This window comes from Mus pahari, chromosome 20, assembly GCF_900095145.1.
Source record: "Mus pahari chromosome 20, PAHARI_EIJ_v1.1, whole genome shotgun sequence".
NCBI lineage: Eukaryota > Metazoa > Chordata > Mammalia > Rodentia > Muridae > Mus > Mus pahari.
This window is the reverse complement of record NC_034609.1, coordinates 45,434,185-45,453,317: the sequence shown is the minus strand read 5'-3', so window position 1 is coordinate 45,453,317 and position 19,133 is coordinate 45,434,185. Positions and strand designations below refer to the sequence as shown.

General features: G+C 58.5%; 1 protein-coding gene across 1 annotated transcript; it reads right to left on the bottom strand.

Moving 5' to 3' along the window:
* Positions 1 to 6,062: 6,062 nt before the first annotated feature.
* On the bottom strand, positions 6,063 to 17,600 carry Znf469 (zinc finger protein 469). The gene has a single exon (XM_021220232.2). It carries the CDS (start codon positions 17,497 to 17,499, stop codon positions 6,154 to 6,156), a length of 11,346 nt encoding a protein of 3,781 aa, XP_021075891.1. The 5' UTR covers positions 17,500 to 17,600; the 3' UTR covers positions 6,063 to 6,153.
* Positions 17,601 to 19,133: the final 1,533 nt, after the last annotated feature.

Genomic DNA, 19,133 nt, shown 5'->3' with positions numbered 1-19,133 from the left:
TAATCCGCCCTCCGGGCAAGGGTGTGGGCAGAAACACATCCTCCCTAGGACACCACCTCTGTCTGAGCTCGAGGTCAGGAGAACGAGGTCGCTGGCAGGACCTGCTTCCTTCTGCACGTTCACCACGCCTCATCTGGGACACCTCACAGTCCCCCTGCTTCCACCCACCTCCGTTCCTCCTTCCCTTCCTTCTCCCCACAAAAGGTGATGGGCCAGGTTGGCATACTGAGATGGGGCGGCAAACCTCAGACATTCATCACCAGGTCACCAGTATGCAGGTTGGAGAAAGAGATGGTGGATGGGAACAATGAGCATCTGGGACACAGGGGAAGGTCAAATGCAGTGGGCGGCAGAGAACAGAACAAGGTGACAATGGGCTGTGGACAGTCCTGGAAGAGTAGATGATGGTTCTGTGGGAGCCCTGGAAGGCTAAACACAGTGGGTGGGTGTAGACTACACGGGAAGGATACGTGTCCTTGGAAGTCAAGAAGGAGGAGACTATACCTGGGGGTGGGTGCCATGGGGTGCTGGGGGGATGCCGAGTCTCCCCTTAAAGCCTATGTTGGTTTTTTTTTTTCTTGCATGGCAATGTTCAGGGGGTACTGAGACCTTTTCAAGCTATGGTCCAGTAGAGGCTGTTTGGTCACTGGGATGTATAATTGAAGGGACAGGGAGCCCCTATCCCCTCCCGGGCTCTCTCTGCTCCTAATCAGCATGTGAATTTTGCTTCTCCTATGATCTGTGACCATGGATGCTAGCTCCTTCACCCACTACCCTCCAGAAGTGGGCGGATGCAGGTGCTTGCCTGCCCTCAACCTCCAGAGCTATGAGTTCATTGGAACCTTTCTTTCTGTCTGCATGGTTGCCTTCGGCATTGCGTTATAGTAACTGCAAAGCTGACTCACAGGCGTTCCTCAGTATAGCTGTGGCTCAGGGAGGCCGGTGATAAAATGATCAGAATGGGACAGGGGGTAAGGGAGGTGACTGATACCTGGCGGGGGGGTGGGGGGGTGAAGGTGTAGGCTGAGCAGGCCTCACCTCCTGGCCCTCACCCAGGTCTCCTAGACCCACCCACATTCTGGCCATAAGATCTGCTTCGGCCAATGGGGAGTCAGCAGGATGTTACATGTGCATGCTTTTTAAACCCTTGGGCAATATTAGGCTGGCCTGAGGCAAATGTCACTAGGACTAGGCTTGCTTCTGTGTTTAGCCACCACAGTATCTCAGCTGACTGCAGCTGCTAGAGTGAGGGAGGTGGGGTAGGGAGACAGGGGCAGGCCCTGCACAGTCAGCACCCAGAACCAGCACCCTTCTGTAGAATCCTTCTGTATTCAGCCTTGGCTGCTGGGGTAAGAGTTCCAGGGCAGTCGTCATGCATGGGTGGGGGTATTCAGCGGCAGCCGTGGGACTGACTGCAGATGAAGGCTGGGAGGAGCCTTTCTGGACGTCCATGGGCCAGCAGCCATACTCAGGCATGGGAGCCTATGGGATGCAAGGTGCCCAAGAACTCAGGTCAGGACCAGCAGTAGCCAGGGAGGATGGCCATGTGCTGTGGCTCCCATGGCTGCTGATGACAAGATGCTGCTTCCAAGCAGAACTAAGGCAATCCACAAGAACCGCAATATGCCAGGTTGAAAGATAGCACTGTAGCCTGTTGCCAGGGCCAAAAAGGGCTCGAGATAGACAGGCAGGCAGACAGACAGACAGACAGACACACACACACACACAGTGCTCCACACTGGGGTGTGTGCCCAAGATGTGGTCATGAGGTCCTTCGAGGAGTCCTTGGTGAAAGTGAAAGGCAAGATTCTCTGGGTGGCTGCAGGCATGGTCAGAGTCCCCGTGTCCCCAGGGCTCTGCCAACCCTCAGCCATGCTCAGATGGGAGGGAGGTCTGCCTGGCAGCCACAGCCGTCCTGGGGAGACAGTGGACAGTCTGTTTGGAACAGGACCTCATTGGCAATGCTAGACCCACAGTCATCCTCGTGGGGCTCAGCAGGGTTGGAACAAGGAGAGGACCATCACCTGGGCGGACCTCGAACCTTCTCCTAGCTGCAGCTGCTGTGTGCCGCCCTCCCCCCATTTCCATATGGGAGCACAGGTAGCCTTTGGCTTATGTCCTGCTCTACACCACGAGAGGGGCCCCATTCTGGTCTGACTATGGAAGCTGTGTGTGATGTCACTCTGCAGCCTGCAGTAGGAACACAGAGCAGTGTGGATCACCTCCGCCCCGCCCCACCCCCGCAGCTCCCCCCTTCCTCTCTCTCCCCCTCCCCGCTATTTCCTCTGCTTTGTCTTAGCAGTGACTGCTTGTCATGGGGGCAAGGTGTGGTGGTGGAATCCACACTGTTCTGTGCCAGCCAGCTTCCGCCTGGAGTCGGGGCTGAAGAGAAAGCCACCGAATGCCAGCCAGGGTGGCGGGATGTGTGTTGAGCATGATGTCCACTTGGGGCCACAGTAAACAGGCAAACCCTACCACTATCATCAGTGTGGGCAAGCCCTATGCTCTCCTCCTGGGGACCCAGAAACAGCGCTGGGGGGGGGTCCTGAACAATGGAGACTGAGGTGACATTTATCCATTCCCAGGCAAACCCTGGGCTAGGTGGGCCACCCCTGTTGCTTTTCCCTGCCTCCACGGGGCTGGAGACCAGTGGCCTTGACCTTCTACCCTCAAGGCTATGCCAACAGTCGGGGAGGCAGACAGTGTCCTGTGTGAAAGTGGCCTGTGACCTTGGGTTCCCTTGCAAACTGAGAGGGCAGCAGTATGGGTCTCATTGTGTCTGCTGCCCCACCCCCAGGGTATCAGGGGACCGTCCCTTGAGGCCCATCCTAGCTCACTCATCTCTGATGCTCGAGGTTGGATGAATCTGTGCCTGGCCATGTACCATGGACAAGTGTGCATTTCCTGTGGGCTCTGGAATCTACCAGCCCCAATGCCTCATGGGAACACCACAAGGGACCCAGCCATGGGCACCTAGCACTAGGCTGCCTCTTCTCATGCCCAGGCTGTGCCTTTCTGGACCCCTTTTGGTGAGGTATTACTGTTGCGTGTGAGGGTGCGTGTGTATTCGAATGTCAGAAGGCACCGGAGTCAGCTCTCCCCTTTCACCTTTCTGCGGGTTCTACACTAAGCGCCTTTACCCACAGAGCTACCATCTTGCCTGCCCAATGCCGCGCTTTCAGTTCTCCCCATACTGGCCACACCTTCCTGGGCCCAGGAACACAGATTCCGCAAGGCTCTGCAGCAAGCCAAGGAAATGTAGCATCCGAACAGCCTGAGGGGAGCAGAGGAAGCTCTGAGTGGAAGCTGCGGGCAGGGCCATGCATGCCAACGACCCTAGTCTCAGAACCAGGGGGGGAAGGCAAAGCCTGCTCTCCTGGTCCATGTGTGGACGTTGATAGTGCGTGCAGAAAACGGCCACCCTGGATGTCTACAGCCTGAAGACGGCTCCCCATAGAGACTGTGCCTACCGAGACGAGCAAACCCAGCCTCCTCCATCCAGCTGCACACCGTAAACCCTGCCCCCCTGTTCAGCTGTATTCAATAACCCTGCCTCTCTGCTCAGCTCTGTACAATAAACACGCAGCGCTTCCTGGGCGCTGTGTTTCTCCATCAGAGAATGCAGTCCACCTGAGCCAAGCTCTGTCCGTGCGGCTGGCTCTGCTGCCTGGTCCCCAGTGGAAACTCAAAGTTTCTACCTGTCTCCTGTCTTCTGTCTCACTATGGGCATGGTCATCTCTCCTCCCCTCCTCCTTAGGACCTGCCTAAGGTCAAAGAAAAGGTTTGTGGCCCCAATGATTCCCAGGGCTGGGACTCTCTGCAGCCACCCTTCTGGGTAAATTGCTGTCTCTTGGCTCTCAATGTGCTCCGCAGGGAAACTTACCCATGGTTCCTTCAGAGTCAGGCCCCTGCCTCCCAGATACACCCCAGATGGCTTACTTTCCATCAAAGTACTTTCCAGGTGGGCAGTGGGGATCTGGAATATGTCCTGGAGGCTGAGCAGGTGTGCTTTCAGAGAGCGCCTATACACGTGTGACCATTCATCAGTGTGGGCCCCGTGAGCTGACAGGGTCCCTGACTGTGTTTGGAGATTCCTAGTTCTGTCTGCAGCACTTTGAGGTGCCCCCCAGGGCTGCCTCTGCGCACAGGTGGCAAGTCAGGCTCCCCGTTTGAGTAGATGCTGCCACCTGGTGGTCAGGCTAGGGTTATGCCCTCTGTGTGTCTACTGGTCACAGGATGGCCTGGGGGTGGCGAAGGGGGGGAGCATGAGAGTAAGGGGGGGTTGGGTAAGTGGGGGGGTGGGTGGATAGGAACAGGGGCTCGGCTTACTCCCGTCAAACTCTGAACACAGCTTAGATGGCTCCAAGAAATTTTCCTCAAAGTCAGCTCTTAAGGGCGTGTGAGCCGGCAGAGTTCTGCCAGTCTGTGACACAGGACACTCAACCCTAGTCTGAGGCCTTGGAGCTGTTGCTAACCACAGTACTCCCAGACTCCTGCTGAGAGGAAAGGATAGTGGACCTGGCTGGCCCACTGGGTCTTCACTTTGAGCCTATCAAACCTTTTCTAAGGCTCAGACAGTCACTCCCTGATCTTCCCAGACCTAACGCTAAGAGGGCCCTGTATGGCCAAACCTCTCCCCTCCCTCTCTGCCACCTCACCCACTTCCTTACTTCCCTAAATCCATCTTAGACGATTCCTATCCCCGGGAACCTGGTTGAAGTGGCCCCACAGCTTTGGCTTGGCTCACAGCACACAGTGACGTTGGGGAGTAAGAGACAGAACAAATGTTGCCTGGGGCCACATCGAGGCTCCGGTGAGAAGCGGGTGCGAGGACAGATGCCACACAGCCACGGGGCTTCTGCGAAAATAGTGGGAATATATTTGAAAAGACGAATTAGCTGTAGCTTTTACAGTACAACCTCGGGGGCGGGGGCTGCCCATGTCTTTATCCACTGGGGGGAGGCATTCTGAGACCCCAGCACCTTCTACGGAGGCCGTTTGGGCCCGATTTGGTCTTGTTTAAAATGTCAAAATAAAACCTTTTGACACTCACATTGCACCGAAGCTTAAAAAAAAAAAAACAACAACAAACAAAAAACGAAACAACCCCCCCCCCCGAAAGCCAACAAACTACACAACAAAGTAAGCCAGGAATCTCTAAGACTCCTAGGAGGAATGGGAAACCCTTCCCTCTGCCCACTTTGATACACAACGCTGTATCAGGCAGGCGTGCAGTTGGCAGGCTCGTGCCAGTGCACAGCCCAGCCTGGGGGGGGGGGATCTCTTTACTGCTGGGACCCTGGGCTGGAGCTCAACTGGGGAGACCGGTGGATGAGGCTCTCTCTCGAGTCCTGGGCTGCAGCCTCTCTGGCTAGGTCTCCCCACCCTAATCATCTCGCGGTTCAAAGAAGACCAGGGAGCCTGTTTTCACATTACAGCACGGGAGTAGCACCAGAACCTTTGGACCAGGTTTCCTGGGACCTAGAGAGGGAGCCCCACGGGGAAGGAAGGCACTAGGAAGGGGCCGTAGGGCTGAGGGACCCACGGGATGCTGGCCAAGAAGGGCCTTTTTGCATTCCCTATAGGAACCAAGTTCCGGGGGTGGGGTAGGGTGGGGTGGGGACAAGGTGCTGCAGATATCAGCAGTGCAGCTGGAGGCCAGCGTGACTTTGTGGTTGGGGGTGGGGGAGGGTGGTCCTGTCATGCTGTCAAAGACCAGGTGGCTCAGAAATGGCCCAAGTAGACAGCATGGCCCTCCCCCAGGTGACGTCTAAGGACACTTTGGAATTTTAGCAATGGCAGCAGAAAAGGCAGCTGCCACCGTGTGCTTCCCTGCTAGGGGATCGGGAGACCCTGTGCAAACCCTCAAACACAAGCTTTACAGCACGAGGCACCTGGCCAACAGGGCCTGGTGGTGGCAGTGACGGATGTGACCCTGCTCTCTTCAAGTACCTGACACTAGGGAAGCAGGTGATCTCAGGGCGGTAGAGGCCGGTCCTTCCCAGCCTTCCAGCCAAAAGCCCTGTTCTCAGGTCTCAAATCTGGGAACTCGGGTGCAGAGAAACAGACAGGGGTCTCCCAGGGAGCTGTCTCCAACGCTGGAGGCCATACAGAAGCCCATCAACCGGGCACCCATGCATCCTCTCCTCCGGGTCACTGGGAACTGTCCTTTTTCAGAGGGATTTTGAAGCTGGTCAGCTTCTGCCCAAACAGCTGGCTGAGGAGGTCGCTCTGGGCTTCTGCAGTCCGGAGGTCTCGGGGCTCCATAGGTTCAACGCCACTGTGGAGAGGAGTTCTGACCCTTTTGTAGGACCTGGACGGAGCTCTTGCCTGGGTTAAAGAGCCCTTTTCTGAAGTGTGGCCTGGATCCCCTTTCGGCTGTGCTGATGGCTGTGGCCTCGCCCTGCTGCTCTGGCCACTGGGTCTCGACTTGACAGGGGGAACTCTGCTGGGAGTTGCTTGCTTTCGGGGGGGCCTGGATGACTTGTCAGGGGCCGAGGGGGCTTTCCCGGTGTTTCCCACGCTTCCATGTCTGCCCAGTCCCAGGGCCTGGCCCTTCCTTTGTTTTCCATGGCTTTCTCTTTTCTCCCTGGGACTTGAACGCACTTGGACTCCCTGATGAACAGCATCTCCAGGCTCCCTGGTGCTACCCTTGGTGTGGGCTCGAGGTGAGGGCTGGTACGGGGTGGAACTCACCCAGCTAGGACAGCTGGGCTCAGTGGGGGTGGAGGCCATCTCACTTTGGAGCTGCCCACTGGTTGGCTGGGGCTGGCTGCCCCCCCCTGTCTGAGCCCCAGGCTGGAGCCCCCCACTGCTCTGAGAGCTGGGCCTCAGTTTACCTTTAGAGGTGTTGGGCTTTACCCTGTCCTCAGGACTCGAGACCAGCTCTCCGGCTGGGATCCCCATCCCTCCTGGTTTTCGGGGTGGTCCTGGTGGTTTCAGTGGTTTCTTGGTGGGCTCTGCTGCTCTGTGATGGGAGGTACTTGAGCAGGCTCCTGGTTTGGTGGCATTGCCCTTCTGGGAGGGACCCTCTATTCTCCCCTCAGGTGCCATGTGGTGTGTGGTCACTAACCTCTCCTGGAGCTGAGAGGGGTCCCCTGGGGAACACCCAGGGGCACACTTGCCTTGGTTGCCTGGACGCTTGTGTTTTTCTGGGAACAGGTGAAGGGCCCTCTTTCCCCCTACCAGAGTCTGCCATTTACACGGCTCAAGGCTTCCCAAGGAAGAAGCCTCATGTTCTGGTTTCTCTAGGCTTCTGTTCAGCTTGCAGCCGCCACCTGCACCTTCAGCAGAGGCAGCTGAGAAAGGAGACAGAGATGGAGGTGGAAGGTCCTGGCCACTCAATGGCGGGTTGTTCCCCCTGGGTGAGTGGTCTGCCTGGTCCACAGGGCTCTCTTGAGAACTGGGCTGATCCAGGGTGAGGCTAGGAGCTGTCTCGGAACAGATCAGGGGCCGTGCAGGAAGGGACACCTCACTCGGTGTAGGGCTGGTTATGGAGGGGACTCTGTTAGTGCTGAGCTCACAGGGGCTGGAGGGCGCCATCAGCCTGTGCCGCTTGCTGGGTAGCACATCGCGGGAGACACGGGTCTTCCTCCTAGGAACCCCTGGCCGCTTAACACTCCGGAGTGTGAAGGGCTGTAGGCCGCAACTCAGGTGTTTGCCCATGTGCCTGTCGAACTGCTCCTTCTTTGCAAAGGTGTAGTTGCAGGAGCTGCAGACAAAGGACCTCCTGATGACGTGCATGACATTGGCACAGAGCTCACAGGCATAGAGAGGCACGTGTGGTAGCTCCTTCTCCTCTGTCACCCCGTGGGTCAGGCCCAGATGCACCTTCAGCTCCCAGGGCTCAGGGTAGACCTGTGGGCACCGGGGACACAGGTAGACGCGCTGTGGGCTGTGCACCGCCAGGTGGCGCTGCAGCTTGAAGGGCTTGGGGAACTGCTTCCCACAGTGGTGGCAGTCACGGGAGGGGTCCTTGCAGTCCTCGTGCACTGGTACAGCTTGGAGCGGGGACTCGCCGTGGGACCAAGGGTCTGGGGACGGGGTGGGGGGCGTCTTGGCCGAGTCAGAGCTGCTGCTCAGAACGGATGGGCTGCCTCCTTCGGCGCCATCTTGGCTGGGGGTGACCGAGGCACGTGCCTTGCGCTTCATCCTTCTTGGGGTTTTCTTTCCAGCTTCTCCTTCCTGCTCCGATGGCTCCCCACTGGCCTTGCCGATTGAGCGCTTGGTCCTCTGGGGCTTGGATGCTCGCTCTACAATGGTGTTCAGGAAGTGCGTGAGGGTGCTTTCACCTTCCAAGCACCCGGGCAGGTCTCCCAGGGCTCGCCGCGCCTGGCCATTTCGGGCAAAGCGGGCTGCATGCTCCCGAAGGTGCTGGTTGTACATCCAGACATCAGCCACCTCCTTCAGGCACATGCCACAGGCCCACGGCCCTGCTTTGCCCTGCACGTGCTTTTCCCACAGATGCTCCCGCAGGAGCTCCCGGGAGCTGAATCTGCGCTCCACGCACAGGTAGCAAGTGGGGGGCGGCGAGGGGCTGTGCGACAGCTTATGGAGATCCAGCTCGCCCAGGTTATGGAACCGCTGGAAGCACACCCTGCACTTGTAGGAGGCCCTCCTGCCCTTCACCCGCAGGTCTCTGCCCTTGGCTCGTCTGGCCCGGGCAGTTCCTTCCATTCTTTTGTTTGGAGGGCCCTGTGAATTTGCTATGGCCTGGAAATCGAGGGCGCCTGGGTTAGGTAGGTCAGCAAGGTCACTACAGGGTCCCAGAAAGCACAGGTCTTGTATTTCCAGCTGGGTGCTGAGAACCTCAAAGTCCTTAACATAAAGTGGAGGCAGGCTGGCACTTCTCGGAGGCCTGTTGTCATGTTCCCTTTCCAGGTTGGGGGGTTCCGGGCTCATGTCTCCAACAGAAGAGGCTGTCTCCCAGGCTGGGCTACAGGGGTCCAGGTCCCGCCAGGCTGCTGGGACCATGTGCAGCTGCGGGATGGGCTCTGACCATTCATCTTGGTTCTCCACAAAGCAGGAGGGCTTCTCCTCCAGGCAGCAGGTTTGCCTGTCCAGGGCCCACAGGCTGAGGCTGGGGGTCCATGGGTCAAGGCCAGGTGTCTTATTGCTTAGAAGGCCATCGAGGAGGAGGGACTCGGGCAAACTCATGACTTCATCATCCCACACATCCTCTTCCTCGCGGGACAGGCATAGAGAGCCCGAGTCACTGAGATCGGTGGGCAGGCGCGTGGAGCCGGGTGAGACACTGTTTATCACCTCTGCAATGGGCTCCTTCGGTGATGGGCACTTTGGCCTTTTGCAGCGCTTCCCATAGACACGTAGGTTCTTCTGAGTGAGGCGGCCATCGAGGGGGAAGAGCCGGGAGAAGGAGATCTCATCATCAAACAAGTCTGGGGGTTCCTTTTGCTCTGGGCTGGGGGCATCAGGAGTGGCGCCCCTCAGCCCGTGGACTCCATTCTGGGTTTCCAGGTCTTCGATAGGTCCCTGGGGGTAGCTGCTGATGGTGCTGTCCACTTCAAGACTGTGTGCCCTGTCAGGTAAGTCAGGTGTCCCTTTCCCAGTGCCCCCATCGGACTTGCCTTTGACTCCTGTGTGGTCCTCTGCAGGCTGGCTCTTAATAGCCCGTGAGGGTTCTCCACTAATGTCCGATGCCCTGGCCTCTTCTGGTCCCCAGAACCACTGTGTCCAGGTGGCCTTCTGTTCCACCGGATGCTCCTTCTCTATCGTCCCTTGACAGACTCGACGCTCTTGGGGGGCCTTCCGTGCTGGTACCGTACACAGGGCCCCTGGGCCAATGTCTTCAGCATCCTCCAGTGTTCTGGGTCCTCCTGTGGAGGATGGAGGTGGAGGCCTGACAGTTGGCCTGCATCCTCCCTCAGGTGAGAGGCTCAGGGGGATGAGAGGATGGCCACAGGCGGTTGATGGGTCTGAAGTCACGTGGGTAGCGCCTCCGGGACCATGCTTCTGCTTCTTCCCCCTCAGCTTTCCCCCTTTCCTGTTTGGTTTCCTCTCTGGGTGGCTGGGGGGATCGGTAGGCTCTCCACCTTGCCTCTGGCCCCTCACTTCTGTCTGGTCGGGATGGAGCCGGTCTGCTCCACACCTGTCCGCTCTCCTTGGTTTTGAGGCAGGACCCTCTGCACTCTTTCCTTGCTCAATCAGGCCTGGGGTGGGTGGGTGCTGGCTGAGGGGAGTGTCTGGTGTCCCAGCTCCCTCAGATTTCTCACTAGTCGTTTTTAGTATCTCAGGACCCACGGTGTCCTGGAGGGGAGGTGGTCCAGAAGAGCGGCCAGCTCCCAGGGCCGGGCGACTAGGTCTTCCCTTCCCAGGCGTCTTGCGGCTTTTCTTCCCAGGAGTCTGGCATGCTTTGGGCATGGGATCTAAAGGCTGGCAAGCTGGCATAAGCATGGGGGTCAGCAGGGATCTAGATTCCCTTTGTGGCCGGTGCTTCCTGGCTTTGTGCCTGCTTAAGCCCGCTTTGGAGCGGAAGGAGGCTGAGCAGAGCTGGCAGGTCTCGGGTAGCTCAGTTGGGGTCTGCTCTGCGTGCTCTGGCTTTTTGTTCAATCCACAGGGCCTCCGTTTATGGTCTTGGGGGTCTGAGGAGTCCTTCTGGGGAGGGTGATGAGAGATACTGATATGGTACTGAGGAGGGTCAGAGCTGGAGTTACTGGATGTGCCGATCAGAGGAGTTTCTAGGGCCAAGTGGAGCCCTGTGGGCATGCCTCGGGCACTGGCTCTGGCCACCTTTGTCACATCACAGTGTCTTGTCCCAGGTGTTTCTGGGCTGTCCTGTTCCTCAATGCTGACTTCTGCCTCGTCTTCTTGGCAGATTTGAGAGTCTGGCTCCGTAGTCTCCAGTGTGGCAAGGTCTGTGGGCACAGCTATAATGCTGTGGCTGTCCCCTTGGCCAGGGCAAGGATTGCTACTCTGGGGCCCCAAGGAAGGGTCCTTGGAGTCCATCCTTTCTGGGTTGCTGAGGGATGGGGCTTCCATGCAGTGGGGGGCTGGCACCTCAAGTGTCTCACCTGAATCTAGGCCATCTTTGGGGGCAATGCTGGTCAGAGGGGCAGCTTCGATGGTCATTTTGGGGGAGCTGGGATCCCCTAGGGGAAGAGCAGAGGAATGGGCAGGAGATAGCCTCAGCTCTTCTTTTCCAGAATCTTCTAATGTTCTTACTGTGATGCCGTTGGGGCTGGTCCTCTCTAGTAATCCAGGGGCTGAGAAACTGATGGAGCCAAGTGAGCCCACGGGAGGGTCCTTGGGACTGCTGGTCCCCAGCAGAGAGTGCTGGGATAAAGGCTCTTCAGGGCCACAGCAGCTTGTCACCAATAGTGTAGGGGCTGCTGAGGGCTCAGCATCTTTGGTGGCTGGACCATGACTGGCACCCAGAGGTGCCAAGACAGGACAGGTTGGCTGATCATCGGGGCTGGGTAGGTCTCTGTGGGAGGAAGGTGCTGGTGGCTTATTAGGCTTGACTCTGGTCCCAGGGTCTTCCTGGGGTATCGGCTCAAGGTCACTGGGAGTAGGTGTGGCTTGGGGCATGGTGGAGAGGACACACGCAGTGAGGCCTCTATCGGAGGGAGCAGGATTCTCCTGACTAAACAACGGCTGTGGGCTGGCTGCCTTCTCTGGGCTTCTCTCTGCAGGCTCCTTCTGGAGAGGGCAAGCCTTCTGGATTGGAACCAAGGATGTGCTATCAGGGTCGGTGGAGCTGGTGGAGGACAGCGCTTGTCTCCTAAGGCCCCGGGCTGCTCTGTTCCCCTGGCGTGGCCTTCTGCCCCTGGCTGGCCTAGCTTCCGAATGGGCATTGACCTTGGTGAGCGTGTCTGGGTCCCCCAAGCTCCTCCGGCTTTTTGGCCGGAGTCTGTTGGCTTGACACTGGCCCTTGATCTTTTCGGGTTGACCGGGCGAGCCCAGACGTCCATCTGCCTTGGACCTCAGCTGCTTCTGGATGTTCGCAGGAAGAACTGACATGTTTATGGCCCCTGAGGAACCTTCTTTTGTACTGGCCCCTCCTGTCACTGAGGGGTCCCCAGGCTGAAGGCCCTGGGTAGACTCTCCACTCTTAGCTGTAGCATCCAGGACCTGACGCAGAGGAAAGGAAGAGCAGGCTGGTTCCTGGAGGCTCTGTCCAATGCTGGCACTGGGCTCCCAGGGAGGATCCAGCACTGGATGAGACCAAGCCCTACCGCCACTTTGAAGGGTGGATTGTGGAGAGGTCCCTGTAAGTGTAGGCGCCCCTTTAAAGCCAAGGTCCTTGGCAACAGGCTTGTTAAGCATAGCTCCTATAAAACCGCCCTCAGGGTGTCCCTTAGAGCCATGGCTGAGACTGGCACTTGGGAGGGAGGTGACTTCCTCATCACCCTTAAGTATCAAGTTGGGTTCTAGGGTCAGGTGGGCATTGGGGCTGTTCAGTCCTTCCTGTGCAGGGGGAGTTGGGCAGGGCTCCTGGGCCTCACAGGACGGGTCCAGAGAATGTCCTCTTGTGTGTTTACCAGGAAGTAGTGGTGGGGCATTCTCGTTCTGGGTCCCAGGAGCTTCATTATATTTGGGAAACAAAAGCCCATGCTTCGGGCTGTCCTTGGCTAAACTCCCAGAGTGCAGCAAGGCTGCCTGTTGGTTGCTGGAGTCAGGCAGGCGGTCACTTAGGGGGATCTGACTGTCTGCACCGGGGATGATGGTCTCCGGCGTTCTCTGAAAACTGAGTGTGAATTCTTCAGGGCTGAGGGGAGCCCTGGATCCTGGGTTGTCCTGGATACCAGGGGGAGGTGCTGCTTTTTCTGTGTGGCAGGAAGCTGGGTAGGGCCACTGTTTCTGGGGGTCCTTCCGGGCCCCTTCCCACTGTGTACTTGATCCCTCAAGACCTGTAATGTCTTCTGCTGGCTCCCTCTGAGGTGAGGTGGCCTGGTTTGTGGGCAGAAGGGAGGCCTGCTTTGGGCTTGTGTCCATCATGCCTTCCCGTGTAGCTTCCTCCGGTTCTCCCAAGGTCCCCAGTGTGTTCCCTTCCCCCTGCAGCTGGCTTTCTAATTCAGTCACCAATCTTTTGATCTCCAGTTCGTCCTCACACAGATTGCTCATAAGAGGAAGGCTACATTCGCGTCCCTTTTCAGGCACAGCGGGAGGGCGGGGAGGCACCGTCTTTTCCAAGGGACACTGCTTGCTGAATGTCTTTCCCTTGGAGAGGCCAGGAAAGGAGCCAGGCAGCATCGGAGAAACTTCCTCCAGCAGCAAGAATGGCGGGTACAGAGGATCTGCCAGAGGTTTCTTAGGGAGAGGGTCAGGACCTGCCAGTGGTCCGAGGGTGACCCTGTTTGCTGACAAGCTGTCATAGAGTGGTGGGTCAAATCCATCCTCAGGCAGCCCTGCAAACAGGGATGTGGACTCTAAGGTCAGTGGCGAATGCACCTTCCCTGGGTCTGTTCCAACTGGGTAGGGCGGACTCTTCGGTGGTGTTGACTCAAGGGTCCCCATGCTGTCCTGGCTAAGGTAGCAGCTTCGAGCAGGCAATGGGTCCATAGCTAAAGGCTTGGCGTACAAATCGTCAGGGAAGCAGTTGGCTAGGTCCTTGGATCCAAGGAACAATTCACAGGAGGTGTCACTGTTAGGCAGGGGTCCTCTTTTGGCAGCTGGGCACTCTATAGAGTGCCTGTCACAGTGGTCAGGGTCACAACCAGGACTCGAGTCCTTAAAAACCGGGAGGCTGGATTCAGTGTAGAACATGTCTGCCACCTTATCGATGGGTACCAGGTACCTTCCAGGCTGGGAGGCAGAGTCCTCCCTGGTATGCAAAGTGGGGGGCTTCATGCATCCAGAAGTGCCCAGAAGACAGCTTGCATCTGGTGCTAGCATGCTGTTTCCTGATAGTGTTTCAGGGTGGCTCCTGGATGGCTGAGGACTGCCAGCCTGTGCTGGCACTGGAGCAGCGGGTCTGGGGCTTTCCCTACCACAGTCAGCCGGAGAACTGGGCTTCGCTCTTAGCTCAGTGGTATAAGGGTGTAACACGGCAGCAACTTCAGGCTTCTTGCCCTCCTGAGGGAAGTCCAGGGCTGCATGGTTTCCCTCCTGGGTCTTGGTGGTGGCGAGGACCCGGGGAGGATGTTTGGGGGCTATTATGGGATGGCCACGATGCTCAAGTCCTCTTTCCACAGAGACTTCTTCAGCATCCGAGCTCGGCAACAGGCTTCTTGCCCTTGGAGTGGGAGAGCCCCCGTTCTCACCAGCCTCCTGCCTCATGACCTTTCTTGGGTTCTGGGTCAAATCTTCTTTTTTTCTCTTCTTGCCCTGGCGCCACCGCTGGCGGCTGTGGGGGGAACAGCCTCGGGCAGGACCCCCCAAATCCCGCCGCTGCTGTGTACCAGCCTCCTCCTCAGATTCAGAGGCACAGCCCTGCCCCGTGGACCTCCTCTCCTGGGTACAAGGTGGTCTTCCAGGCAGCAGGGGGACATGGGAGACCTGGTTCCGTGGTACCTGCTGCCTGTGGTGCCTGTTTTTCTGCCGCACTATCTTGTGGATGAGTTCCTTGCTCCAGGAGCCACCCCGCCCCCTCCTCTTCCTGGAGTCCTTCCCAGAGGGCAGCTGCAGGTGCTTGGAGCTCCTCGTCTCTTTGGAGGTGGCTCTGGAGAGGCTGTGATCCTCCCGAGGGTGGCCCTTGCGAGTCTGACTTTTGCGAGCCTGGGGCCGGGGACGCTCGGCACTATGGCCCTTCTTCCTTGGCCTCAGGCAGATGGCTTTGGCCTGACTGTTAGCGCCCTTGGCTACACGGGGCTCTTTCCGAAACAACTTGAATTGCTTCCCTCTCCTCTGCTGCCTGATCAGGGTGGTCACATCTGCCTCTGCAGATGCAAGGCCCAGAGAACGGGTTTTGGGCCTGTTTCGGGCTGGGTGGCTCCTGTCTCCAGTGCGGGGGGCTTGGGGTTCTGGCACAGCAGCTTTGGATGGGAGCTGGGGCTGGGTACCATTCTTGGGAGTTGCTCCCACCTGGGTGTTGAGGGGATGCCCAGTGCTGGCCCCCCTGGAGCCCGAAGGCTCCTCATCAGCAAAGACATCAATGAAGCTGCTGTCTATCTCAGGGTTATCTGATTGGTACTCCATGCCATTGAGAGCCTCGGTGATGAGCCTGTCCAGCTTAGCGTCATCTTCCATGTCAAGGTCCGAGGTGGGGAGCGGGAAGGGGGTGACAGCTGGGTCATCTCTGGTTAGCAGGAAGGGGACAGCCTGGTTGTGTTCAAGCAAGGCCGAGTGTGCATCGGTGGGTGCCTTTGAGGTGGTGGTGGGTGTGGGGAGCCCGGGGGGCTGCAGAGAACCATCCTTGGTCTTGGTTAAGAGGAGGCTGCAGAGTGGCCTGTGTTCCAGGAAGGCAGTGAGGCTGCTATAGTTTCGATCGCACTGTCTGCAGGTCAGCAGGACATCCAGCTGGTCCAGGCTGGCGCTGCTCAGGGAGAAGTGCTGGGCTGAGTATGGTGGCGGTGGTGGTGGTGGCGGTGGCGGCGGCAGCGGCTCCGGAGGAAAGCCCTTCAAACTGTCTCTGCCCAGTGAGGGGCTCTTGTGGGAGAATGAGGCTCCCTCCTGGCTTTTGAAGGTATCCTCAGCCCCTGGCCCCTCTGTGGGGAGAGGGAAGGCTTTGGCTGTCTCGGAGTGATAGCGAGTGGAGAGGGTGTATGTGGGCTCTGGGGAAGGGAAGGGGCTGCTGGTCTCCTGGGAATGGGTGGGGGGCAGGAAGAAGGCTGGGGACCTGAGGGGTCCGGGCTGCTGGCTGTCCTCAGAGCTGGGGTTGGCTGGGCTGCTGGATGGTGGTGACAGGGAGGAACAGGTACTGCTGCTGGCTGTGTGGGTTGCAGGTGAGGGAAGAGGAGACTCACTGGGGGAGGCCCCCACTGCCCTAGGTGGGGGCAGGCTGAGGGCCCCCTGGGGTGACATTTGGGGTTGGGCTCCCCCAAAGAACAGGGGCTGCGTCCCAGGGTCCTTCAGCCCACCGTAGGCTAGCAGCCTTGGGGAATTGCTTAGCTGGCCTGGGCTGCTCCTGAGAGCTGACTCTCCAGGTCTGGGGATTGTATTCAAAGCACCCAGGGTCCCCGGGCTGTCCCCCTGCCACTCAGAAGACCCCCTGGGGAATGTCAGTCGGCTCAGTACCCCCATTTGGTGGGGATTCGGCCCAGGGGTCGTGAGCACCGGGGACCAGGGCAGCGGGGGACTGTGGGGGAGGCAGAGCTGCTGCTGGCTTTTGAAGAAGGCAGTCCCGGCAGCAGCTGCAGGGCCCAGGGTGGACGTGGGGTAAGGAGGAGCTGCTGTTGTATCCCACAGCTGGGACAGATGGGTGGGTGGTGGCCCAGAGGTGGGCAGCTCTGTGTCCAGCGATGCTGGGCTGGTACCCACCCCATTCGCTCCATACCCCTGCCCTGGAAAGTGCCTTTGGGGTGGAGGATTTGAGAGGCCTCTGGGGCTCCCCAGCCCATCATGAGCGGGAGGGGGCCCTTCAGGAAGGCCTTTGGTCAGGCTTTTGTGCAAACTATCCTGGAAGGGGCTCGGGAGCAATCGAGGAGCACCAGGTGGCGAGAGGGCGCCTCCAAGATCACTGGGAGCGCTGGCTCCCCCTGACGGGCCTGGGTTGCAAGACAGGGATGGGTAGGCAGGGTTTGTACCCAGGGCCTCCTCAGACCATGCTACCAGGGGCTGGTGGAAGGTGAACAACATTGTCCCCGCTGCCCTCTCATGCTGGACTGTCTCTACAGGGAAGGGGTAGGGGGCAGAGACCCCCTGGGGGCTGCTAGGCCTGCTGCCTTCAGGAAAGGGCTTGGGCTCTGCAGAGGGGACCCCATAATTAGCACCTGGGAAGCTGTTCTCAGCAGCAGGAGGCCAAGGGTTTGTCCCAATGGCCTGGAGGTTAGTGCCAGAAGCATGCCTACGACGGGGGCTGGTGCCATTGCTCTGGGGGGCCCTCCGAGGTAAGGGCCCAGGGGTGGCACTTGGTGAGGTACAGTTGGTGGAGGTAAAGCTGGAAGGGGCCTCCTGAAAGCACCTTTGGGAGCTATTCTCTTCTGGGGAGGGCAGGGCCTCGGCCCTTGGGATGCAGGTCCTGTGGCGGGCTCTGGTCTTTTGGGTTTGAGGAACCTTGGTATCTGCCACCTGGGGGGCTTCGTGATGCAGATCCTTGGGCAGCTCACCCAGGATGCATCTGATCCTCGAAGGACTTAGGCTGTGGAGCTGGGGGTGGCTGCTCTCCATCCTGCTGGCCGGCCATGGGCAAACATGTGCACGGCTCCGTGCTGCTGGGGCCTGCCCTCTCAGGCTCAGGTCCTCTTGCTCCACGTCTTTGGCCTGACTCAGCCGGGCTTCCGGGGAACCTTGGGCCTTGCTGCCATCATCTCTCATGCCCTGGGTGGTCCTGCTGGCAGAGCTGTGGTCCTTGAGGGGGTGCTGAGAGGGGCACCCTAGACTCCTGGCAATTTGGCAGGGCTGTAAGTCTCTGGGCAAAGTTGGGGGCTGCTCTCCTGGCATGGCCCCGCTGTCCCAGGTGCTAGGAGGATGTAGTGGTTGGAGGAGGAGCCCTGGTAATGGGCTGCCTGGCCATCCTCACCCCCTGGTGGGGCTCACGGAAGCTTCTACTCATGGTCCTGTGTGGAGCCTGCAAGGAGAGGACAGAAATGAGCTGCAGGGTCATGGTGGCTGGATCTCCTGCAGGGAGGGTCAGGGATCCCATGCTACACTTTGTACCCTCCCATGGAGGCTGTGTCCTGGCCAGAAGCAGCAATCACTTGTGTGGCTGACAAGGTAGAAGATCCTGTCTCAGAAAAGAGGCTGGGCAGCTTACACAGCAGGAGCCCTGACCAGTTGAGCCAGAAATACTAGGGTGGTATAGAGCAGAGTGGAGGGAGAAAGTGGGAAAAGGGAGAGGAGTCTGGGTATCAGAGAAGACAACTTGCCTCCGCAGACAAGTCCCAATAGCTACCTGCAGGGAATCAAAGGCCCCACTAGTTTAGGGCAGGCCTATCCCAGATCTTCAGGGTAGATGTAGTTCCAGTGTCCACCAGCAGTGGGCAGCATGCCCCTCACACTGGGTAGCCACCACAAAAGCCCAGAGAACAGGGTAAACTTGGTTGGGAAAGGGAGGGATGGAGAGGTGACAGGGTCACAACACAGAACTTCATCCTCTGTCACACATAGGCTTCTCTCCAGCCTACCCACCTGGAGGAGGGTCTCCTCCCCTTCTCTGGTCCTCACTGCCATGGGCAGTCCTTGGGAAGGCCTTGTTGGATGGTGGTAACACCAGCGCTGCACTGCTGAATGTCCTCACAGAGACAGACAGACAGAATCGCTTCTACCACCTCAGATGATGGGCAAGGAACCCAGGTAACTTTCCCGAGGCCTCACTGCTAGTGAAGGGAGTGGGCCCTCCAGAGGGGCTAGTCCTGGGGCCCCAGGTGATGCCAGCATCAAGCCTGCTCAGCGCTGTGGCTTCAAACTGCCTGTTAGCTCCAGATGGCCTGGGGGAGCCCGCTGACACCCCTCCCCAATTATTGTCTGAGGAGAAGACAGGAGCTGCCGTGCTGGGGTGGAGGGAGCCTGGAGGACACGCCACCTCCCCCAGTCAGTGGTGGCTCTCCATACATACTAGCTGTGCTTATCACATACCTGGGGATCTGGGGCCCCTCAGCGGGCTTCTTCTGAATAACTGCCTGAGGAATGGGGCCTTCTTGTCTACAGACACACACACACTCACACACACACACACACACACACACACACACACACACAGGACTATGTGTTAGAATCTGGGGTGCTCTGTCTTCCCCACAGGATCCTTGCTTGGTCCCGTGTGAGCAGGGAGCCCAAGAGTGTTAACTGCTTCTCTCCAATGTGTCTTGAGATGGAGAGAGTAAATGCCAGTGGGTAGAGCAAGCCACTCGGCCCCAGCTGCAATCCAGCTACTGTGCAGCCCAGGACCTGTCCAGCCTGCCCAGTACCATGGTTTCAAACTGCCCATCAGCTCCAAAGAGCACGTTGGATTCCCACCATGGCGCTCCACTACTGGGCAAGCCTCGGCATTTTGCTCCTTGCTTGCTGCCACTGCGCGTGAGCCTTTGTGTCTGCTCACTCCATAGCACCCCACATAAAGATCCTGTTAGTTGTAC